Source organism: Prunus persica, chromosome G2 (assembly GCF_000346465.2).
Source record: "Prunus persica cultivar Lovell chromosome G2, Prunus_persica_NCBIv2, whole genome shotgun sequence".
Lineage (NCBI taxonomy): Eukaryota > Viridiplantae > Streptophyta > Magnoliopsida > Rosales > Rosaceae > Prunus > Prunus persica.
Genome location: NC_034010.1, coordinates 2,509,717 through 2,528,926, shown reverse-complemented (window position 1 = coordinate 2,528,926; position 19,210 = coordinate 2,509,717). Strand labels below are relative to the sequence as shown.

Sequence of the window (19,210 nt, the reverse complement as noted above, 5' to 3'; positions counted from 1 at the left end):
TTTTTTTTTTTTTCGTTTTTAGTGTTTGAGTTGAGCTCTAAACCTAACCAATTCAAGTCGAGCCCCCCTAACCAGGACCATCTAACATCTTTTGATTATATCGTACATTGTGTGGCGTTATGTTTCCCTTTCTTTTTCTTTTTGATTTGAGTGTCGAATTATATTTCCAAAAAGCAATAAATTAATATTATTTTTACATAAAAATAATATTGCCAAATTTATTTCTAACTTTTGGATGACTCACCATCTAATGGTTGAGAAAGTGTGTCAAAATGTGTGGTTTTATGTGTGTCTCCAATCCTATATATATATATATATATATATATATATGAAATGATTAGATTTTATAGGGGGTTTCCAACATAATATATGGAGAACAATATCATTGGTGGCCCTTTGAGCTCAGCTTGACTTAGCATCTATTGATTGAGCGCTTATGATTCACACGACTGAACTCATTTTTAAAGTGAGCTTAAGCTCAAGTTTTAGCCCGACTTAATGAAAATTGAAAAATAATAAGGCCATCTCTAGTCATAGGACTAAATATTTAGCCCTCTAAAATATTAATTTTTTAAAGAATAATGTAGGGCTAAATTTTTCCATCTCCAGCCATACATGGCTATATTTTAGGGTCCTTCATATTTTATTATTTTGAGAAAAACTATGGTACATCACTCATACATTCCACAACTATGTATTATTTAATCTAATTAAACTACTATTTAGAGATAATATTCCATGACTAATAATTTTTTATAATTTTTTTTAAACAACACTTGAAAACATTTAAAAAGGTGACAACATTTATTATTATTTTTTTTAAAAAGGATGGGTTTCAATGGTCATGACCAGTAATTTTTTATAATTTTTTTTTATGAATTGAAAACATTTAAAAAGGTGACCATATTTAAAAATAATAATAAATGGTTGGGTTTAAGTGGTCTGACCTCCAATGGTCATGACCAATAATTTTTTGTAAATTTTTCTTAAACAACACAAATTGAAAACATTTAAAAAGGTTTTTAAAAATATATTTATAACGTCAACGCTTTTATTGTTGGTTGTTGGATATGCATTTGCACGAGATGATTCGTGCTCTTGCCCACACTTGATAATTTATCTTCTTCAAAAGCACATGCATGGGACCCACAAAAAATTTGGGTTAGGCCAAAGGTGGGCTAAATGTGGCCCGGTTGGAGGGGCCAAATGTGGCCTTCCAAATTTGGCCAAAATTTTGTTTAGCCCATGGTTTGAGATGGATTTTGAATTATTTTAGCGCTATATTTGGGATATAGCCCATGGCTAGAGAACTAACCAAATCCAAATAAGAATGATAGTAGGACATGCCCTAAGAGAAATATATATTCCTAGAAGATTGGTCATCACTATGAGGAAGGAATTTTTATTTTATATTTTTTTTGAGAACCCAGAACTCCACTTTCAGTTTTGCTGACTCAGCTCCCAAACGGGGCCCACCACCGAACCCTACAATCTTTGACAGGCAAGGAAACTCTAGAAATAATTGCTAGATAGGTATCTCAGTGAGTTTCGAACCCCAAATAGGCGGTTCCCCAACCATTAGACCACAACTCACGGGTATGAGGAAGGAAAATCAATGAATTCGAACATGTTAAACCACCTGACATCTTTCCAATTAATTGTAAGATTGTAAAGCCAAACTTTAACGAAAGAATATCTCATAAAAAGATGAGTTTCTAACGACCTTTGTGAGCTGGGTACACCAAAGCTCAATCTCGGGTCACCTTAACAAGCCTTATCTTTTATTCCAACTAAACTCGTTCTTTTTACCAATTCCGAACTTGAACAAGCAAATAACTAGTTGAACATGAGGCCAACTTGAACCGTGTAGATTGGATTTAGAGCCATAGTGGTTGCACATTTTAAAATTGAGCTAAAATGATAACAATAAAATCAATGACTAGTATTTATAAATAATGAGCTGGAATTGGACCTAAAATTTTAAGTGTGCACAGTTTGCCTGTTTCTTCTTGTAACTTATGAGACTTAATTGGTGGTGTTTTGGTTGGTTTACCTTACTTTTTCATAATAAAAATTGTAGGTGTGGAATCACTTGCAACAGTTTCATTTGGTTTGAGAATTTTCTGTCTCTAGCGGCTTTATATAAGAAGGCAACAAAAAATGGAAGAGATCGGTACTTCAATTGCATCTAAACTTGTAGAAGAACCAGTGGCACTAATTGGGAGACAACTCAGCTATCTAGCTTACTATGATTGTAACATAGAAAGTCTAAAGGATGCGCTTAAAAAGCTTGATGACAAGAAAAATGATGTGGAAAGATCTGTGGATGCTGCAAAAAGGAATGGTGCAACCATCAAAGATCAAGTTCAGAGCTGGTTGGAGGATGTAAGCAAAATATTTCACGAAGCAGAAGAACTTGAAAACAAAGTCAACGGGCAAAGGCGGTGTTTGTATGGATTGTGCCCAAGTTTGAAATCGCGGTATTCTCTTAGTAGGAAAGCCAAGAAGATTGCTCAGCGTGTACTTGAACTCAAACTAGACGAAGGATTAAGTAATAATGTTGCCAATCCTGCACCTCTGCAACAGCTAGGGTTAATAATCTCTAGTGAAGGTTTTAAGGGTTTTGAATCCAGAAAAGATGTCATGAATGATGTGCTTAGTGCTTTGAGGAATGAAAAGACAAGAATAATTGGGATTTGCGGGATGGGAGGTGTGGGTAAAACCACAATGGTGAGAGAAATCATCAAGAGATTAGAAGGAACAAGTCTATTTGATGATGTTGTGATGGCAACTGTCTCCGCAACTGCAAACATTAGGACAATTCAAACTGACATTGCAGACTCACTGGGTATGAAATTTTTCGAGGAAAGTGAATCTAGAAGAGCACTAAGGCTACATGAGAGAATCATGCAGAGTAAAAGAATCCTGATTATATTAGATGATGTATGGTCAGAGGTTAAATTACAGGATGTAGGAATCCCTTTTGGTGTTGGACCTACAACTAATCAAGTTCATGAAGGGTGCAAAATTTTGTTGACATCTCGAAATGAAGAAGTTTGTAAAGTAATGGGGTGTAAAGATGACATTTTTAAAGTCCAAACCGTAAATAAAGAAGAAGCATGGGAGCTTTTCAGGGCGACTGTAGGTGAATCCTTAGACAATAATCCTGATTTGTCTCATGTTGCAAAATTGATTGTTGATGAATGCAAAGGTTTACCCATTGCTATCATAACTGTTGGGAAAGCTCTTCTACCAAGTAATGGCAAGCATGAATGGAATACCGCCTTGCAAGAACTGAAAAATTCCCTCCCTGAAAACATTCCTGGAATGGAACCTGAGGTTTATTCTTGCATAAAATTGAGTTATGATAAATTGGATAGCGACGAAGTCAAGTCATGCTTTTTACTTTGTTGCTTATTTCCAGAAGATTATGATGTTCCGATTGAGTATTTGGTGAGGTATGGGTTGGGTCGAGCAACTTTTAGAAACACCAACACAGTCGAAGATGTAAGAAACAAAGTGCATTCTTTCATTGGACAACTAAAAAGAAGGTATTTGTTGCTGGATAGTCTCAAGGAAGAGTGTATTAAAATGCATGACATAGTTCGTGATGTTGCTATATCAATTGCCTCAAAAGATCCTCACAGATTTATGGTAAGATCATTTGATGCTGAAGATGGAGGTGGAGGACGGCCAGGAGTACAAAAAGTTACAAACCAAGAACATTGCAGGGCAATTTCATTAATTGATGTTAAATTGGATGAAAATATTACTGGTGGTTTGGAGTGCCCAAAACTTGAGCTTCTACAACTGAAACATTCCTACTGTTCAAAATATTCCAACCATTTTCAAAGGATAAAAGAACTTAAGGTTTTAGCTTTCTTAGAGGTGAAGATGTCAAGTTACTTGGCCTCGAAAAGATCTTTACCTCTTGGAGAACCCAAGTACCTTCATACCTTGTGTCTAGAGGATTGCAAATTGGGAGACATATCCTATGTTATTAGAGAATTGGAGAATTTGGAGATTCTCAGCTTTGCTCGCTCTCAAATCAATAAGTTGCCTATAGAAATAGGACTTCTTCATCGATTAAGGATGCTGGATGCAACAGATTGTGAAGAACTTGGAGAAATTCCTCATGGTGTCTTATCCAACTTGAGGAGATTAGAAGAGTTGTACATGGCAGATAGCTTTCTCAATTGGGGGCCAACAACAGGAAGCAATGAAAAGAGCATGGCAAGCCTTGATGAGGTGATGTCTCTGTCTGATCATTTAAATGTCTTAGCCATAAAAATCCCCGATGTTCAGATGTTGCGGAACGCTAAATTTCTTTTAAAAAGCCAGCCTATAAGATTTCATGTATCTATCAATATTAGTTGGTCATACAAAAAAAATAGTTTCAAGAATCGAATACGTGGTTATCTGTTCGAAAATAGTTTGATGCTTCGTGGTGATGTAAAGGAATATTTAGAGATTGGAGCAGTTAGATACTTCTTGAAGCAATCTGAAGACTTAAGCCTACAACACACATACAATTTAAAGTATGTCATCGAGGAGTTAGACGATCAAGGGGGCTTTCAACGCTTGAAAGTGTTATCAATCATGTATGACAACAACATAGAGTATCTTATGAATGGAACAGATTGGACTCGTCGTGATCAACCTGCCTTCCCCATCTTAAAATCAGCTACCTTTGAGTATGTTGACAAACTAAAAGTTGTGTGCTGTGGCGAACTGCCAAACAAGCACTCCTTTATGAACCTAAGATCCATTGCAATTGACAGTTGTGATGAGTTAAAATATGTCTTTTCACTATCCGTAGCACAAAACTTGGTACAACTCCAAAGCTTAAAGGTTGAAAATTGTGCTAAAGTGGAAGAGATCGTATCAAAGGAGAGAATGGAAGATGATGATGCATCTCATATGATAACTTTCCCAAGATTAACTATTTTGGAGCTTTCTAATCTACTAAAACTCTGTGGTTTCTACATGGGAATCCAACGGGACTCCGCCTATGAGGTATGTATGTATACACTTTTGATGCTTGAATGGTATATACTTGTTACTCTTTGGAATATGCTGCTTTTGTTGTGCTTGGTATTGTCATTCTAGTTCTCGAAGTTGATTTGGGTTGAACTTAATCATTTTTGGTCTGTTAGAAATTTTAGATGCGTTTCAAATTTTTGCAACTATTTTGAATCAAATATCATTTGACCACTCAATTAAAATATTGTGATTTTAAGGCAATTTGGAAATAAGACAAATGTTTATTGGTAATCTTGAGTAGTGGGAAAAATGTTTATTGGTAAATAGTAATTGAGGGAAATAGTAGGTAGGAAAAGGATATCTCAAAATTTATGACAGAGGATGAGGGAATATAATTAAGGCAATTTGGAAATAAGACAAATGGTGGAAGTTCATTACTTATATATTTCTTTCTTTTTAGCTCATGTGTAAGTTCATTATTTATGTAGAATTAATTAATGTACAGATTATAAAGCCCAATGATGAAAGTGTGAACAAGATGAAAGAGACTAGGAGGAATGACAATCGAGTTGCTGGGTCGACCTCATCTAAATCAAAAGTAGCACAAGCGGAAGTAAGTTGTAATGCACTATTTCCTTCAAATTGCATTTCATGGTTGCCAAATCTAGAGCGACTAAAAGTGGATTATTTGAGAAGCAGGAAATTGTCAGAACCAGTAGTCAATGTTGTATTTGATTTAGAAAGGCATGTCTCTGCATTTTCTCAATTACAAAAATTGGAAGTGGAGTTTTTAGATGAGCTTGAGCATTTGTGGAAGAACGTTCAACTTGGATTCCAAGGTTTTCAAAATGTAAGATCTTTAACAATTGGAGGTTGTTACAGTCTGAAATATCTATGCCCCTATGAAATTTACAAGCTCCTTGTGAATCTCCAACAAGTCAATATATTCCATTGTGAGAATATGGAAACTATAGTACTGGCAGCTGCTTCCATGGAGGACAATATCCATGAAGAAGGGAAAGAGACAGGTGGCAGTGGCGCGATGACTTTGTTTCCCAAACTGCTCAATAGCTTCGACCTTGTCTATTTGCCAAGACTTGAGAGATTTTCCCCTGATGCCTATTCTTTTGCATGGTCCTCCTCCACGAGAACTATGCAGTTGATAAATTGTCCCAAATTAAAGACGTTGGGTTTTGCACCAGTAAGCAAAAAGCTGCCTGCAGCAGTTGCAGAGAATGTGAGTGATGATTATGTAAGAGGTAGAGAAGAATCAGGATCTGGATGTGCATCATCAACTGGATTTGGATCTGGATTTGAATGTGCACCACTAACTTGCTTACAAAGTCGTCCATCTACTCACAACTTTACTCAAATATTGCCCCGCCTTGTAAATAAAGAGGTACGTCATTATTCTAAAGCGATATTTAGTGTCTATTTTGTGAAAATTGGTCTTAAGTACAAATGTCATTGAAGATAAAAGATAAATAAAATAAAAAAGAAAAGTTAAATGGGCATGGCCCATGACAATTGTAAACACTTGTTCATTTTCATTTGGGAAATGATCACCATTATTTTTGCAAACAATCTTATTAATATCTAGAATGTGATAATATATAATAATTAAACTGCTTAGTTAAACAATAAACAATATTGGTAACTTCTTTTTATATGAATACTGGTAACTTGCTTAATTCAACAATAAACAATTCATTTTTCTTTTTTAAACAACGTTCTTGATTTCTAGAATGTGATAATATCCCATATGTTTATGATTGAAACACTAACAAATTAATATACAATTACTTTTCTACCCTTCTGCCAGGTTACGCCAGCAAATCTTCAGACCTCAATTGCTAGGGACAATAATCTAGAAGATCTCACTGTAAGAGAGTGCAATTTATTGGAAGTGATATTTTTGGTTCAGGAAACCCCATCTATTCAAGCATTTGATAAGCTGAGGGAATTGATATTGGGGTCGTTACCAATGTTGAGCCACATATGGGAAAAGGGTTTACAAGTTAGCTCAGGTTTTGGAAACCTTAGATTACTACAAGTACAGTACTGTCACAATTTGAGATACTTGTTTTCACCGCACATAGCCAAACTTCTTACCTGCCTTGAGACAATAGCAGTTTCTCATTGTAGTGCGATGGAGAAAATAGTTGGAGAGGCAGAAGGAGGAGGGGAAAGTACTGAGGATGAATTGACATTTCCGCACGTGAATTCTATCCAACTTGTGGATTTACCCAAACTTAAATCTTTCTGCTCTCAAGCTTATACTTTGAAGTGGTCGTCAGCCTTGGAGAAAGTCAAAGTTCGAAATTGTCCAGAATTAAAAGTGTTTGCTCCTGAGGCTGTGTATAAACAGCCAACATGTGTCTATGAAACGTCCACATGGAGAGAAAAGAAGGTATGTTTTCAATTCAACCAAACAGTTCATATATATTTTCATGAATTGGCGTTGCTATTTATTTTTCTTTGCTTTTTCTTTCTTATGTCATTAGTCAATTACAGCAAAAGGTCCATCTCCGCATATATTTTTTTGACGAATTTCACATTTACAAACCTTTAAAAAAATAATAATAATAAATATAGAACTTCTGTTCAGGATTTACTACTGTTCAAGTATTTGAGAATAATTTTTATACCATAATTTTGTCTCTAAATGGCACAGATAAGCCATAAACTCGTAATTCCTAAGCTTTATGTTCTTAAACATTATACTACGTACACTAATAACACAAATGTAACTCACTACAAATTACACTAATTTACTTATATGCTTAGGAATTAGGAGGTCATCAGAACTTTGCTTGGGCTCATTCCTATGATACGCCCCTCGATCATGGACTATAATTAATACAAAATAATCTCTAATCATAATAAATGCTTAAATCTAAATTCTCATGAATTAATTAATGAAAAATGAAAAATAGGATTTATTTGAAAATTACTGAATTTTATGGCTTATTTATAAGGATGGTATCATTTTTCAAAGTAGTACTTAACCATTAATATTTTTCCAGTAGCACTTGCATAATATTCATTACATGCATTTTCTATTTTAATCATAGATAATAATTTTTATTCTTTATTTTTCATAATCTTTGAGAAGAATATCGTCAGAAGCCAAGAAACTAGGGACAAGACTACATAATATGTTGCAGTGCACAGATACAAGATACCATCACATACCAATTTCGTTCTTATCAGATACCGTCGCTTCCATATAACTGATTATGCATTTTCTTGATTAATGTTCTTCAAATCCTGTCATTGCGTGAGAACATCACATAATTTAGTTATTATATATTCTTTAGTTGTATTGAATAAAATGGATATATTTGGACCTTCCTTATCATATATGTAATTACGATATTGAATCTTTGGATATTTGGCTCAAAATGTGGGGCCTTGACATGGGTATTGATGTGAAGACAACACGGGCTTTCTGCCCTCCTGATAATTTTGCAATGGGAGTGAGACGGTTGTGGCTAGGGAGCATATTTTCCAAGCTTTGCGCGGACGCCTTGCTTGCAAAGTCCTTCTTGGTCCGGATGAAGATGGAGAAGGTACTGAACTGGGGTCTCATCCATTGTCAGGAGGTCCACAAAGTACTGTGAATACCTACCGATCCTCAACTTCTGACTCCTCTGTACTTCACCCTCCGAAGGAACCAAATCACCTGCAAGAAGGTTCAGCAGAGTAGACTTTACCGCTCGTTAGGTCCAACAATGGCAACACGAGTCCCCATATCAATACAAACATCAACACCTGACAGCTTGAAATCCTCCCGTTGTGGATAACTGAAGCTTACTTCAACAAGTTGCAAAAATGGGGGAGTAAGTTCTGTAGGTTCAGGAAAGTGGAACTCCACACTGTAATCTCTCCACTTCTTAGGAGCCTCAGCTGGTGTCTCATCTTCATCAACCTTTCCCTTAGCCTTGTTCTTTGATGCTTCCTTAGCTGCAATAGACTTTGCTCGATCCTTGACCTTCTTCTGTTGAACCGATTTCCACTCCTTTTGGCACCTTTCATCTGCTTGTCATAAATTTCAAACCTTTTGTTCACCTCCTTGCAGATGTGGAGTTCCACTCCCAGTTTCAAAATCATCAAAATTTCTACGGTAGATGTGGAGTTTCAGATCATGCAGATGAATAATCTCATTGCAAACCGTGTTAAGGAAATCACGCTCATCTTTAAGGGCCACCTTCTCAGCATGCTCAACAGCATGGGCAGCAAGAAGGTCCTCCTGAGCACGCTTTTTTAACTCTGTCTGTTATAGATACATCTAAGTGGCTTAAATTCTGGCCTCTTTTGCTGATTAGATACTTTCTGTTCTTGTTGACCCACTTCCAACACATCTTCATCTGAGGGAGAGAGATCAATACCATCAGTGTATGATGGACGGTTTGGAGCACCTTTTGCCTTTGCACTTGAGGAAGATCCTTTCTTGGGCTTTTCGGGCTTCTGGTCCATGCTGGTCAACAAGGCAGAGACTGATAGTTTCTCCTTCTTCCCATCTTTTGTAGCATCTTTGCCGGTTGACTTAACCTTGGAGGTTGCACCATCCTCCTCTGTCTTCATCTTTCCCATTGCAATAATTATCTGACTGAAAAACAAAGGGATATAATTCACCTAATGTTAAATTACAACCAATCTAGCCATCAGTATGTCAAAGGGTGAACAGATTTATATCAGTAAAAAATTGCATACGAAATTCGCCAAAACTAATGAATTAAGACCCACAATGAATCCCTAATAACCTTTAAATTCTTTGCAAGCATAAAGGCTCCAAAAGAAAAACAAAAGTAATTAGCACAGATTGCTTAATTTAACTTCCTCCGGGCTAGTCAACATCAATAGCAAGCCAGTGGTCTGTGTTCAACTGAAATTGAATTGCATAACTCACAATTGGCTTACCTTCGAGAAGATTTGAGTGATGTAGCAGAGAATCTCCAAACAACAAGCTTCACTGGAACAGAAAGGATGAAGATCAAATTGGAATTAGAACTTACCATCATATCAAATCCAGCAAACAAATAGAATACACATGCGAATTTTACCCAAAACAACATACCTTACTACTCCATCTAGGGTTAGGGTTTGTATCTATTTTCTGTCTCTCTACTCTCTGGAGATGCTTCTAATTTTACTTTGCGATTGCCCTTTGGGCCGTCTTGCTTATTTGTTGCTTTTTCATTATCTATTTGGGATTTTAACAAAATGCTCCACCCAAAAGAAAAAGAGGAGTCGCTCCGGTAATTCCATCCATTGCACACAAATGTTGCATCATCACACAACACGAACACTTTGCCTTATTCAAAAATTCTAGAATCTTCTCTTTTCTTTTTCATTTTTAAGTGAAAATCGGTTCTAGAATCTTCTCTACTAACTCAATCGCTTTTATAAATTATCTTGATCCAGAGACCTTAAAATTATCTTGTCGTTATTAAAAAATATCAAGTGAGATGGTTGTATGTATCCCTATATTCAGGTCATAAGTTTTATTTTTCTTTTTTTTAATATCGCTATTGTTAAGAAAGTGATAAATAAATAAAATAAAATACTTTCGACTACATTATCTTGACCTGGAATAGGAATGTATCTCTTTGCAATTGTTTTTATGTCGTATACTTTGACTGTTTGAGGGGGATTGTTAAAACTCGTTATCATGAATTAATTAAAGCATATTTTTTGTCTTAATTTATATGTCGTATAAATTTTTAGCTTACAGTTAGCTTGTGACAAATTTTTTTTTTTTTAAGTGATTGGAATTTTAGGTAAAAATCAATGACCAAAAGAGTATTTAACCCAGCTGGTTAATAGAAAACTAAAGACATGTCTATAAATTATACACTTTAAATAATACAATGACTAATTTGGCTAAAAACTTTCAATGATTAAATTGAAATTTTGTGTAAAATTCAATAACCAAAAGGGCATTTAAATCCAAAAAAAGAGTAACGAACAATTTTTCTCGAAAACAAAAAGAGTAACAAGTAACTGGCCTGTGCTTACCAGTTTCATTTAAAGGCCCACCATCCCTATATAAATATATGTGTGTGTGTTTGTTAGAACCATATCGACGCTATATATTTACTTCTTCAGAATAACCAAAGCAATTCTGAAATTGAGTTTCCAGCCTTGACTAATTTCCATGGAAGACTTCCCTGCCATCCATCACGACCAACAACTCTTTCGCTTTCGCATCCAAGACATTACTGCACAATTACACAACCTTCATCATGTTCATAATCAGAGCCGTTCATCAGTACAGCCGGTTCAGTTTCATGTTAAGCTTGTGCATCAGTCCCAATACAAATACATCAATCATTCCTTAAACACTGAAACCACTGTCATAGAATTTACGAAAACAAAGACAGCAAACCGCCGATTCGACATGGACATGTTAAAGAATTACTGCGAGGCGCACTTGATTCTTTCTAGCATGCTGGAGATAGTTGGAATCAATAGAAGGGATGCGTTTAGTATACATATTGTGGAGCAGATTATAGAACAGGGTCTCCTAATTGGCAGTAGGGTTAGCAACGTGGGTCATAAGGTATTGGGGTTGTGCGTTCACATGAAAAAAGTGCACCTCAAGCATCGTTATGAGCCGTGCATGCAACTAATAGAAAGAATATTAATGAGCAATGGTATTAACGAGGGCATGGTCCCGGCGAGCGATTCAGCGATTGAGAAGGTTCTAAAGAGGGTTAGAGTGGGTGATGGGGACGAGGAGGAGGAAGAGGGGCGTCGAGAGAGAAAAAGAAGGCAAATTTGTGCAAGTGAAAGTGATAGTTGCACTGTTTGCATGGAAGAGTTTAATGGAGGATCAGAAATCGCTTGCATGCCTTGCTCACATTTGTTTCATGAAAAGTGCATAGTGACATGGCTCAAACAAAGCCATTATTGTCCTGTTTGCCGATTTGAAGTGCCTACTGATGGATGAAATATTCTTGATGTTTTCCTTTAAATTTCATCATTCAAATAAGAGATCTTGTTGGGATAAAGTTGATGTAATTGAATTATTTAAGAAAAAAATTTATTTTATGACTTAATTTCTTTGACTGTTCATGCATATTAATTTGTTAATTTTTTGTTTCCCTGTTGGCTTGTTTATTTCTGTTATTTATTTTTAATAATCTGCACTTTCTCAATTAATCCATTATATCATTGATCAAATTGCACATTTACGGAAGGGGCTTATAGCTCAAGTGGTTAAAAGTATTTACTATTACACCGAGGTCTTAAGTTTGACTCTCCCTTCTCCCAATATTGATTATTGTATAAATAAATAATAATAGTTGCATGTTTTTGCAAACTGAGGTACAAAAAGTGTAGCATTTAAAAATTGGTAAGTTGATTATTTTAGGGATCTTTTGTTTTTTCAAATTAAGCACTCAAAAATACGATGTTATAGTATGAGCAACATTTAGTTAATTAGGAGATCCTCTTGTTTAACCTAACATTCAGTTTCTTGTTTTGGTTTATTCGGCTCATGTTTTTGTTAATGTGCAAAATGGTAAACTGATTTAGTATGTAATTGCTGGTTTAGTGTTATACTTAGCTCATAGGCTAAGCTGTCTATAATAGTCAAACGGTTTGTTAAGTCTCATAGGACTTGACTGGACAGGTGTCATTATCTTACTGATAGTGTAGTTGGATGGTTGAGATTGAAGCTAGGAAATTGTCTAGCTCTCTCTCTCTCTCTTCTAACAGTAATGTGAGCTGTGAGTGATATAGCTTCTGACATGCAATGAAATACAACAAGTTTTTACAGAGCATTTTATTTCCTTCACTCTCTTCTTCAATAGACCCGTTCCTCCATTTTTCTTATAAGCTTATGTTCACCCGTTTTGTGTTTGCTCCTGAGATGGAAGGGCAAAGTTCCCCACTACCTTGGAAATCATTGGTTGGTCAACAAGTCAGCTTTCTTTGATGTATGAGCATGTCACTGCTAGCAATGTAGATTCTAGCAGACTTTATTCTTATGCTAGAAATAAGGTTTATTATAAATTTCCCTTATGGGAGATAGTACTTGATATATAATATGTCATATTTTCTTGAATAATAATTTCAAAAAATAATTGCAATCGTTTTGTTTTCTTAGTCCAACATGAAGACAACGTTGAACACGCGATTTTCAAGCATTAACGTGTGAAGCAATACAGCGCATAACAGCTCTATCCCATTTCCGTATAGAGGTGGCTTATTTCTGTTTCCACTCCACTGCAAGTGACTGGTCCCATCTACACTACACCCGGACACGTGTTTACGGTTCATGTGCCAATTCATCGTACAAGCAATGAAACCTTGGATCTTCTGAAATAACCTTCCAATGTGGCCCACTGAAACATAACTGATTGTGGTTGCCGCCCAAGTGCAACATGTAGAAAACTAATCTCGGTTCCAGACAAGCCTAGCTCGGAAGAATCTAGTTGAGCCAATGACATTGACGTTAGCTTTTCACTTCCATGTGGTGGGTGCAACTCTTTGGAAAATCACAAACAAGTTCTTGGAGTCTTTCCAAACGCTCGTCTTCGTCATGCTTTTCTTTTTCTTCCTTTGTTTTTTTTTTAATTTTAATTTTGCTTTGTTGTAAAAGTTTGAAGGTGGAGCCCACAGAGAAAGTTTCCTTGCATTTTTCAGGAACTTTCCCTTCCCTGTATTTATCAATTCAGGAAGTTTCCTTGCATCTTCCAGGAACCTTCCCTTCCCTGTATTTTGCCTAAACATTAGCCTATAAATAGGCATACCAATTGTAAAGGAGAGTGTGACCAACGGAGAAAAGAAAGAAAGGGGAGAAGAGAAAAAGAAGAGAGAAGAAGAAGAGAAAAGAAGAAAGAAAAGAAGAGAAAAAGAAGAAAGAAAAGAGAGAAGAAGAAAGAGAGAGAAAATTCAGTGAGCCTCACATATTGTAAACTCTAAAGTTGTAGCCATATTATTTTATATAGTGAAAAAGTTACTGCTGCTGCTCTCCGAGGACGTAGGCATAGCCGAACCTCGTTAAATGCTGTGTCTCATCTACTTTACGTGCAGCTCAATATTCATACATATTCCAGGTTATTTTTATAACACGTTATCAGCACGAGAAGCTCTCAGGTATAATTTTTGTGCTGCACTATTATCTATACTACTAACCACTAACAAAAATGGACCCTTGGTAATACTAAACATATTATCAGTGGGAGACCGTTACTAATACTAACTTTTTCTTATTTTATTCGGTGGTGGTTTTAACCCCACATTTATTTATTGTATGGTGTAGGTTTATTACCCATACATGCACCTTTACTTTATCGCAAATTTATTTTACCGCATATTTATTTTATTTACTGTATGGTGTAGGTTTATTACCCATACAACAGTATTTATTTAAAAGGATGGTGCGGGTTTATCGTCCACGCCTTTGCTTTTATTTAAATGTATGGAGCAGAATTAGTGCCCATACAAGCACAATTTACTTTACCGCACATTTAATTTTATTTAAAGTATGGTGCGGGATTAACGTCCATACAGCAAGCAATTTAATTTATGAATTTAATTTACCGCACATTTACATTTATTTAAAGTGTGGTGCGGGTTTATCGTCCATACCAGTAATTTATTTATCAGCAATTTATTTTATGGATTAATTGTGCTGTATGATGAGTTTTTCCAGTATGCAGATCAGGACCAGAAGTTCCTTGATCCTCATCATACAATTACATCAGGACTTGAAGATCCTTGATGATGATATTAAAATGAGAGCTGGCAGTCTCACGGTACTGTATTTGTAAACATGTGATTGGACTTAAAGGTCCTTGATCCCTGACATGTAAATAAGGACCTAGAGTTCCTTAATGATGTAACAGTACCGTATTGGTTCATAGTGCCGTACACATTGATGATAATTGTACTGGCAGATGAATAGATACGTATTCATGACTTGATGAATAGTACTATTCACATGAATAGTGACGTATGCATAAATATTAACCATTTTGGGTAAACCGTCATTATATACAAAAGGGAACCTGCAGTTCCTTAAACTCATGGATGAGCAATTAAATGAGATGCCAGAAGTTCCTCAAAATATGGACAATTATGTAAGGGCTTGAAGTCCCGAAATATGTACAGAAAATTGTAAAAATGTCCATACCATGAGAATATGTGGCTTTGGCCTGAAGTTCCAAATTTAACAGTGTTGAGAACCTGAAGTTCCAACAATTAAATGGACAACCCTTGAGGTATTATTGCAAATTGTGGTATGCCACATATTTCTTTGGCATAAGAAGATGATGAATTTAATAAAGTTCGATTTTATTATAATCGACACCTCAAGGAAGAAATATATTTTGTGAATTCCGGTTGTTAAGAATACACCGCGAAATGGATAATATTAACATAAACCTCAAATAATGAATTGAGACTCCCCACATATTTTGTTATATCTGGGCCGGAAGCCCATGGATCCAAATATATGAGAGATCCTAAACTTGAAGTTGTGGGTATATAGTAGTTAATGCTCTTCACTACTACATTGCGATATTATCATGGCTTTTACTCAATTCATATTTCATGTCCATTTGAAAATGGCAAATAAATTCTGAGTTTGTGCCCAGGCCATAAGTTCCGGGCTACCATATGTTGAAATATGAAATTTGGGAGAGTCGATGTGGTTATTTGAACCTATAAGGCACAAGGTTCCAAATCGTCATTTTGAAAAGACGTAAAAACCACATGTGCAAGTTTAAGAATATGCGCAATTATTATAACAGGAACATATAACAGATAGATTTTTCCACCTGCAATGAAGGTGCAGGCCCTGTGAAATCTATAAAAAAATTACATTATGTTCTGGAAGCCTCTGCAGGAAGATGACGGCGCCTCTTAAGCTTAGCCATGAGCTTCTCGTGGTCTCCCAAAATTCTTTCATTGGAGAACTGCAGCATGTCTAGCCTTCTCAGTGTATCAACAGAGTACGAACTCACCAGTTTCAACAAGGCATTATTCTCTCCTTTAAGTTTCTCAACCTCCTGTTGAGACTCATGAAGCATTCTTTGGAGAGACGAATTTTCAGTTGTTAAATTCTCAACTTCGTTTGCTCTGGCACGCAAACGATCAGCCATGTTAGAAACAGAAGCAGCACTCTGAATGCTAAAAGTCATTGAGTCATCAATAGCCTCTTCCTCTGATCTCCCTGTCAACGACATTTCATCCATTGGAGTAATGAAATTCCTAGCTACTATGACAGCAGTAGCATCATTCATCATCACAGAATCATTAACTGTGAGATGACGATTTTTGGATACAAAGGATGGACGCCAAACTTGGGCGTCACTGGTTGTTGTGGGAGCATCATTTAAATTGAAATAATTTGGGCAGGAAGAAGAGGAAGCCAATTTTTTAAGAAGGTTTCGAAGAAAGTCTTAGAAAAACTAAAGGTTCGGAAAATGAAGGAAATTGAGTTGAAACGCAGTTTGCAAAGGCAATATCTATAGACGAAAATGTGGCAACTTTTCAGGACCCCAATGTCTTCTCAAATCCCCATATTATCTTTTTCTTTCCTAGAGTCCAAAACTTCATGTGGCCTCTAATAATGCCTGTCGGCACTTTCGGCGTTTTTCAAAGTATTATTTTCAAAGCCGATCTTGCTTTACGGATTTCACGGAGCTACTTTTTCAAAAGTATCCCGAGAATCTCACAATTTTCCTATGGTTAATTTGAAATTTACCGGTTCTACCTATTCATTGTATTTGTATATAAATGTGTTACTAACGAAATTTTCCTTTGCAGAAGACATCCAGTTTACTCCATACTTAGTGATGCGATATCTACTTATTTTTCTTATCAGTGAGCACTCAATATGCCTGAGAAGCAAGACTATCTCTGATCATCCATTCACGAAGCAAGACTATCCCTGATCACGTTTCCACTACATTAGGAAACTGTGAAGGCGATCTTATGCTCTAATTTTCGGGAGTCCTTCTAGACTAGGAGATATGAGAGCTTATTGTCTGCTCCCACCAGCTTCCTTCCCTGATTGCTTACCTTTTCTTGCAATCAATATCACATTATTTTTGCATTTTTTCTCTTTTTATAACTCTCTGTTCATAAGAGATTTTATTTCTTTAGAATGAACATCTGAAGAATGAATCCATGAAGTAATCCTAACTATGAGGGTTATTTGTTTTGACAGAGGCAAAAGAGTTGTGATTTTTGCTCTTGCATGATATAACTAGATCATCAAGCGCTACATTATATTTACTGGGCTGATATGAGCTTGAATGATACTTGAGAAAAGTTTCTCCCACCTAAGGATGTAAGCAATACTTGTGTTATTTTATGCTTATATACCTATTTGATATTTATCTTGAAAGGTAACCAAATGGGGAGATAAGTCCGTTCCAAAAGAATGACTTGTATGTATCCATGAATTATTAACGCAAATTTTACAGATTGCAAGTTGGATACATTGATAATACACTGCACAGATTAAAGTCCCATAAGAACAGAATATGGGTATAGCAGTGATCAATATGATGCACGCCTATTGCGTAGTAAATGATATGGATTGAAGTCCCGAAAGGACAATCCTTTGACATGTCAATATTGATATTATGCACGCTTAATGTGTAGCAAATTATATGGGTTAAAGTCCCATAATATGGGTTAAGGTCCCAGAAATTAATTGACATGTATGTATTAATCTGTGGCATGCCTGCAGCATGACAGATATATGGGTTCTAAATGTTCCAACTCCCTAAATGGAGATATTCCACGCCCTATGTAAAATAACGCTCCAATGGAGGTTATAATCCACATTCTCACATAATAAAAGCCCCATGAAGTGGCTTGGGTACCCAAAAGCAAAGGAATGCTTATAATTGATGCATGCGCATGCACATGAGAATTGTGAGATCATGAATTGATGAATGACAATTTTTGGTTTTGGAGTAGCTACTCAAATCATCAATGGGCTGTGTTGATTGGAACCACGTTCAATTATTAAATGTCGACAATATCATTGGCCAAAATGGAACGAGGTAATTCCATTATAAATGAGAATGAACGTGAAAGAACAAACCCACAATACGAACCCCAAAATTTGTTAATACTGAAAGTTATACTTGGGTGTTCGGAATAAAAGGAAATATATCTACTTTGTATGACACACTGTTTCTGGCAGAAACAAGGAATGTTGGGTTTTCTCCATATTTACAGATTCAATTGTGCCCCCCCTTATTACACAATTACGGAGACCAACATATTATCTTTAAGGGTTATTAAATGCACGGAGCATATCGCCAGAAGCGATTCCCTAAAGATGTATAAATAGCTGGGTTAAAGCTATATAATGTGTCATAAAGTTTAATCCCTTTTAAACAAAATCCGTTGAGAGGATTGACATTGCATAAAGCAAGTCCCTAAAGGACATGTGCTTGAAGCACAAAATTTGTACTCAATATTAATATGCATAAATTACCTCAGTGAGTACATTGATTATAATGTGATTGCAACACATTAAAGCTTCTGCAGAATTCACGAAATATTTGTCTCGACTTAAGGATCGAGCATTATGCCAACGAGATTCTTGCTTATACTAAGAAAGTATTGAAGTATTTTTATGAGGATTATCCGTTGGACACTTTAATGATTTTCTGGAAGTATATTGGACCGGACATCATATTTTCCAAATAGGGCTCAACTCCATCACCATCATTTTGGGATGATGTGAGGTATATTTGATGCTATCTAAGCATAACACCATATACGGGCATATTTTTTAGTGAACTTATAAATAGCCCAAGTGTTCTAAGATATGCGGACTCAGGAAATCTCTATGGTCGCTTACTGGAAAAAGCTAGTCATGAAGTTTTCAGGGGGAGATATTCATCAGGGGGAGCATGGTATTAATAAAGACCTTCATACACTATTGACTCACAGCAGCAGTGTCAACTATGATATTCAGACAGATGATCAACAGTATGGCTTAAAGATATTTTGCCAAGCATCAGGAGGAGCGTGCTGTCAATACAGACCCTTACACACTGTACTCTTTTTCCTTCGTCCAAGTTTTTATCCCACTGGGTTTTTACTGGCAAGGTTTTAACGAGACAGTGTCGCACGCGCGTCAATATACACAGAATTTTGTGTTACGCGTGATTATGTACTCTTTTTTCCTTCGACCAGTTTTTGTCCCACTGGGTTTTTACTGGCAAGGTTTTTAACGAGGCAT

The 19,210-nt window shown here is 36.0% G+C and overlaps 2 protein-coding genes and 1 pseudogene across 3 annotated transcripts; 2 read left to right on the top strand and 1 right to left on the bottom strand.

Moving 5' to 3' along the window:
• LOC109947148 (probable disease resistance protein At4g27220) lies at positions 2,161-5,889 on the top strand. Its single transcript, XM_020556659.1, has 3 exons — positions 2,161-5,016; positions 5,489-5,596; positions 5,866-5,889. The coding sequence occupies exons 1-3, from the start codon at positions 2,161-2,163 to the stop codon at positions 5,887-5,889; spliced, it is 2,988 nt and encodes a 995-aa protein (XP_020412248.1).
• On the top strand, positions 5,796-8,166 carry LOC18785955. 2 transcript variants are annotated; one of them, XM_020558331.1, is made up of 3 exons: positions 5,796-6,382; positions 6,806-7,393; positions 8,099-8,166. In XM_020558331.1, the coding sequence occupies exons 1-3, from the start codon at positions 5,945-5,947 to the stop codon at positions 8,138-8,140; spliced, it is 1,068 nt and encodes a 355-aa protein (XP_020413920.1). In that variant the 5' UTR covers positions 5,796-5,944; the 3' UTR covers positions 8,141-8,166. The 2 variants fall into 2 exon arrangements, with proteins under 2 accessions (XP_020413920.1, XP_020413919.1); XM_020558330.1 differs by lacking the exon at positions 8,099-8,166 and having other exon boundaries at positions 6,806-7,886.
• LOC109947658 lies at positions 8,332-10,152 on the bottom strand (annotated as a pseudogene).

Coding starts and splice junctions, on each gene's coding strand:
- LOC109947148 (XM_020556659.1), top strand. CDS start 2,161: ATGGAAGAGATCGGTACTTCAATTGCATCTAAACTTGTAGAAGAACCA. Junction 5,017..5,488: donor AACGGGACTCCGCCTATGAG/GTATGTATGTAT, acceptor ATTAATGTACAG/ATTATAAAGCCCAATGATGA. Junction 5,597..5,865: donor CAAAAGTAGCACAAGCGGAA/GTAAGTTGTAAT, acceptor AGGTTGTTACAG/TCTGAAATATCTATGCCCCT.
- LOC18785955 (XM_020558330.1), top strand. CDS start 5,945: ATGGAAACTATAGTACTGGCAGCTGCTTCCATGGAGGACAATATCCAT. Junction 6,383..6,805: donor CCCGCCTTGTAAATAAAGAG/GTACGTCATTAT, acceptor CCCTTCTGCCAG/GTTACGCCAGCAAATCTTCA.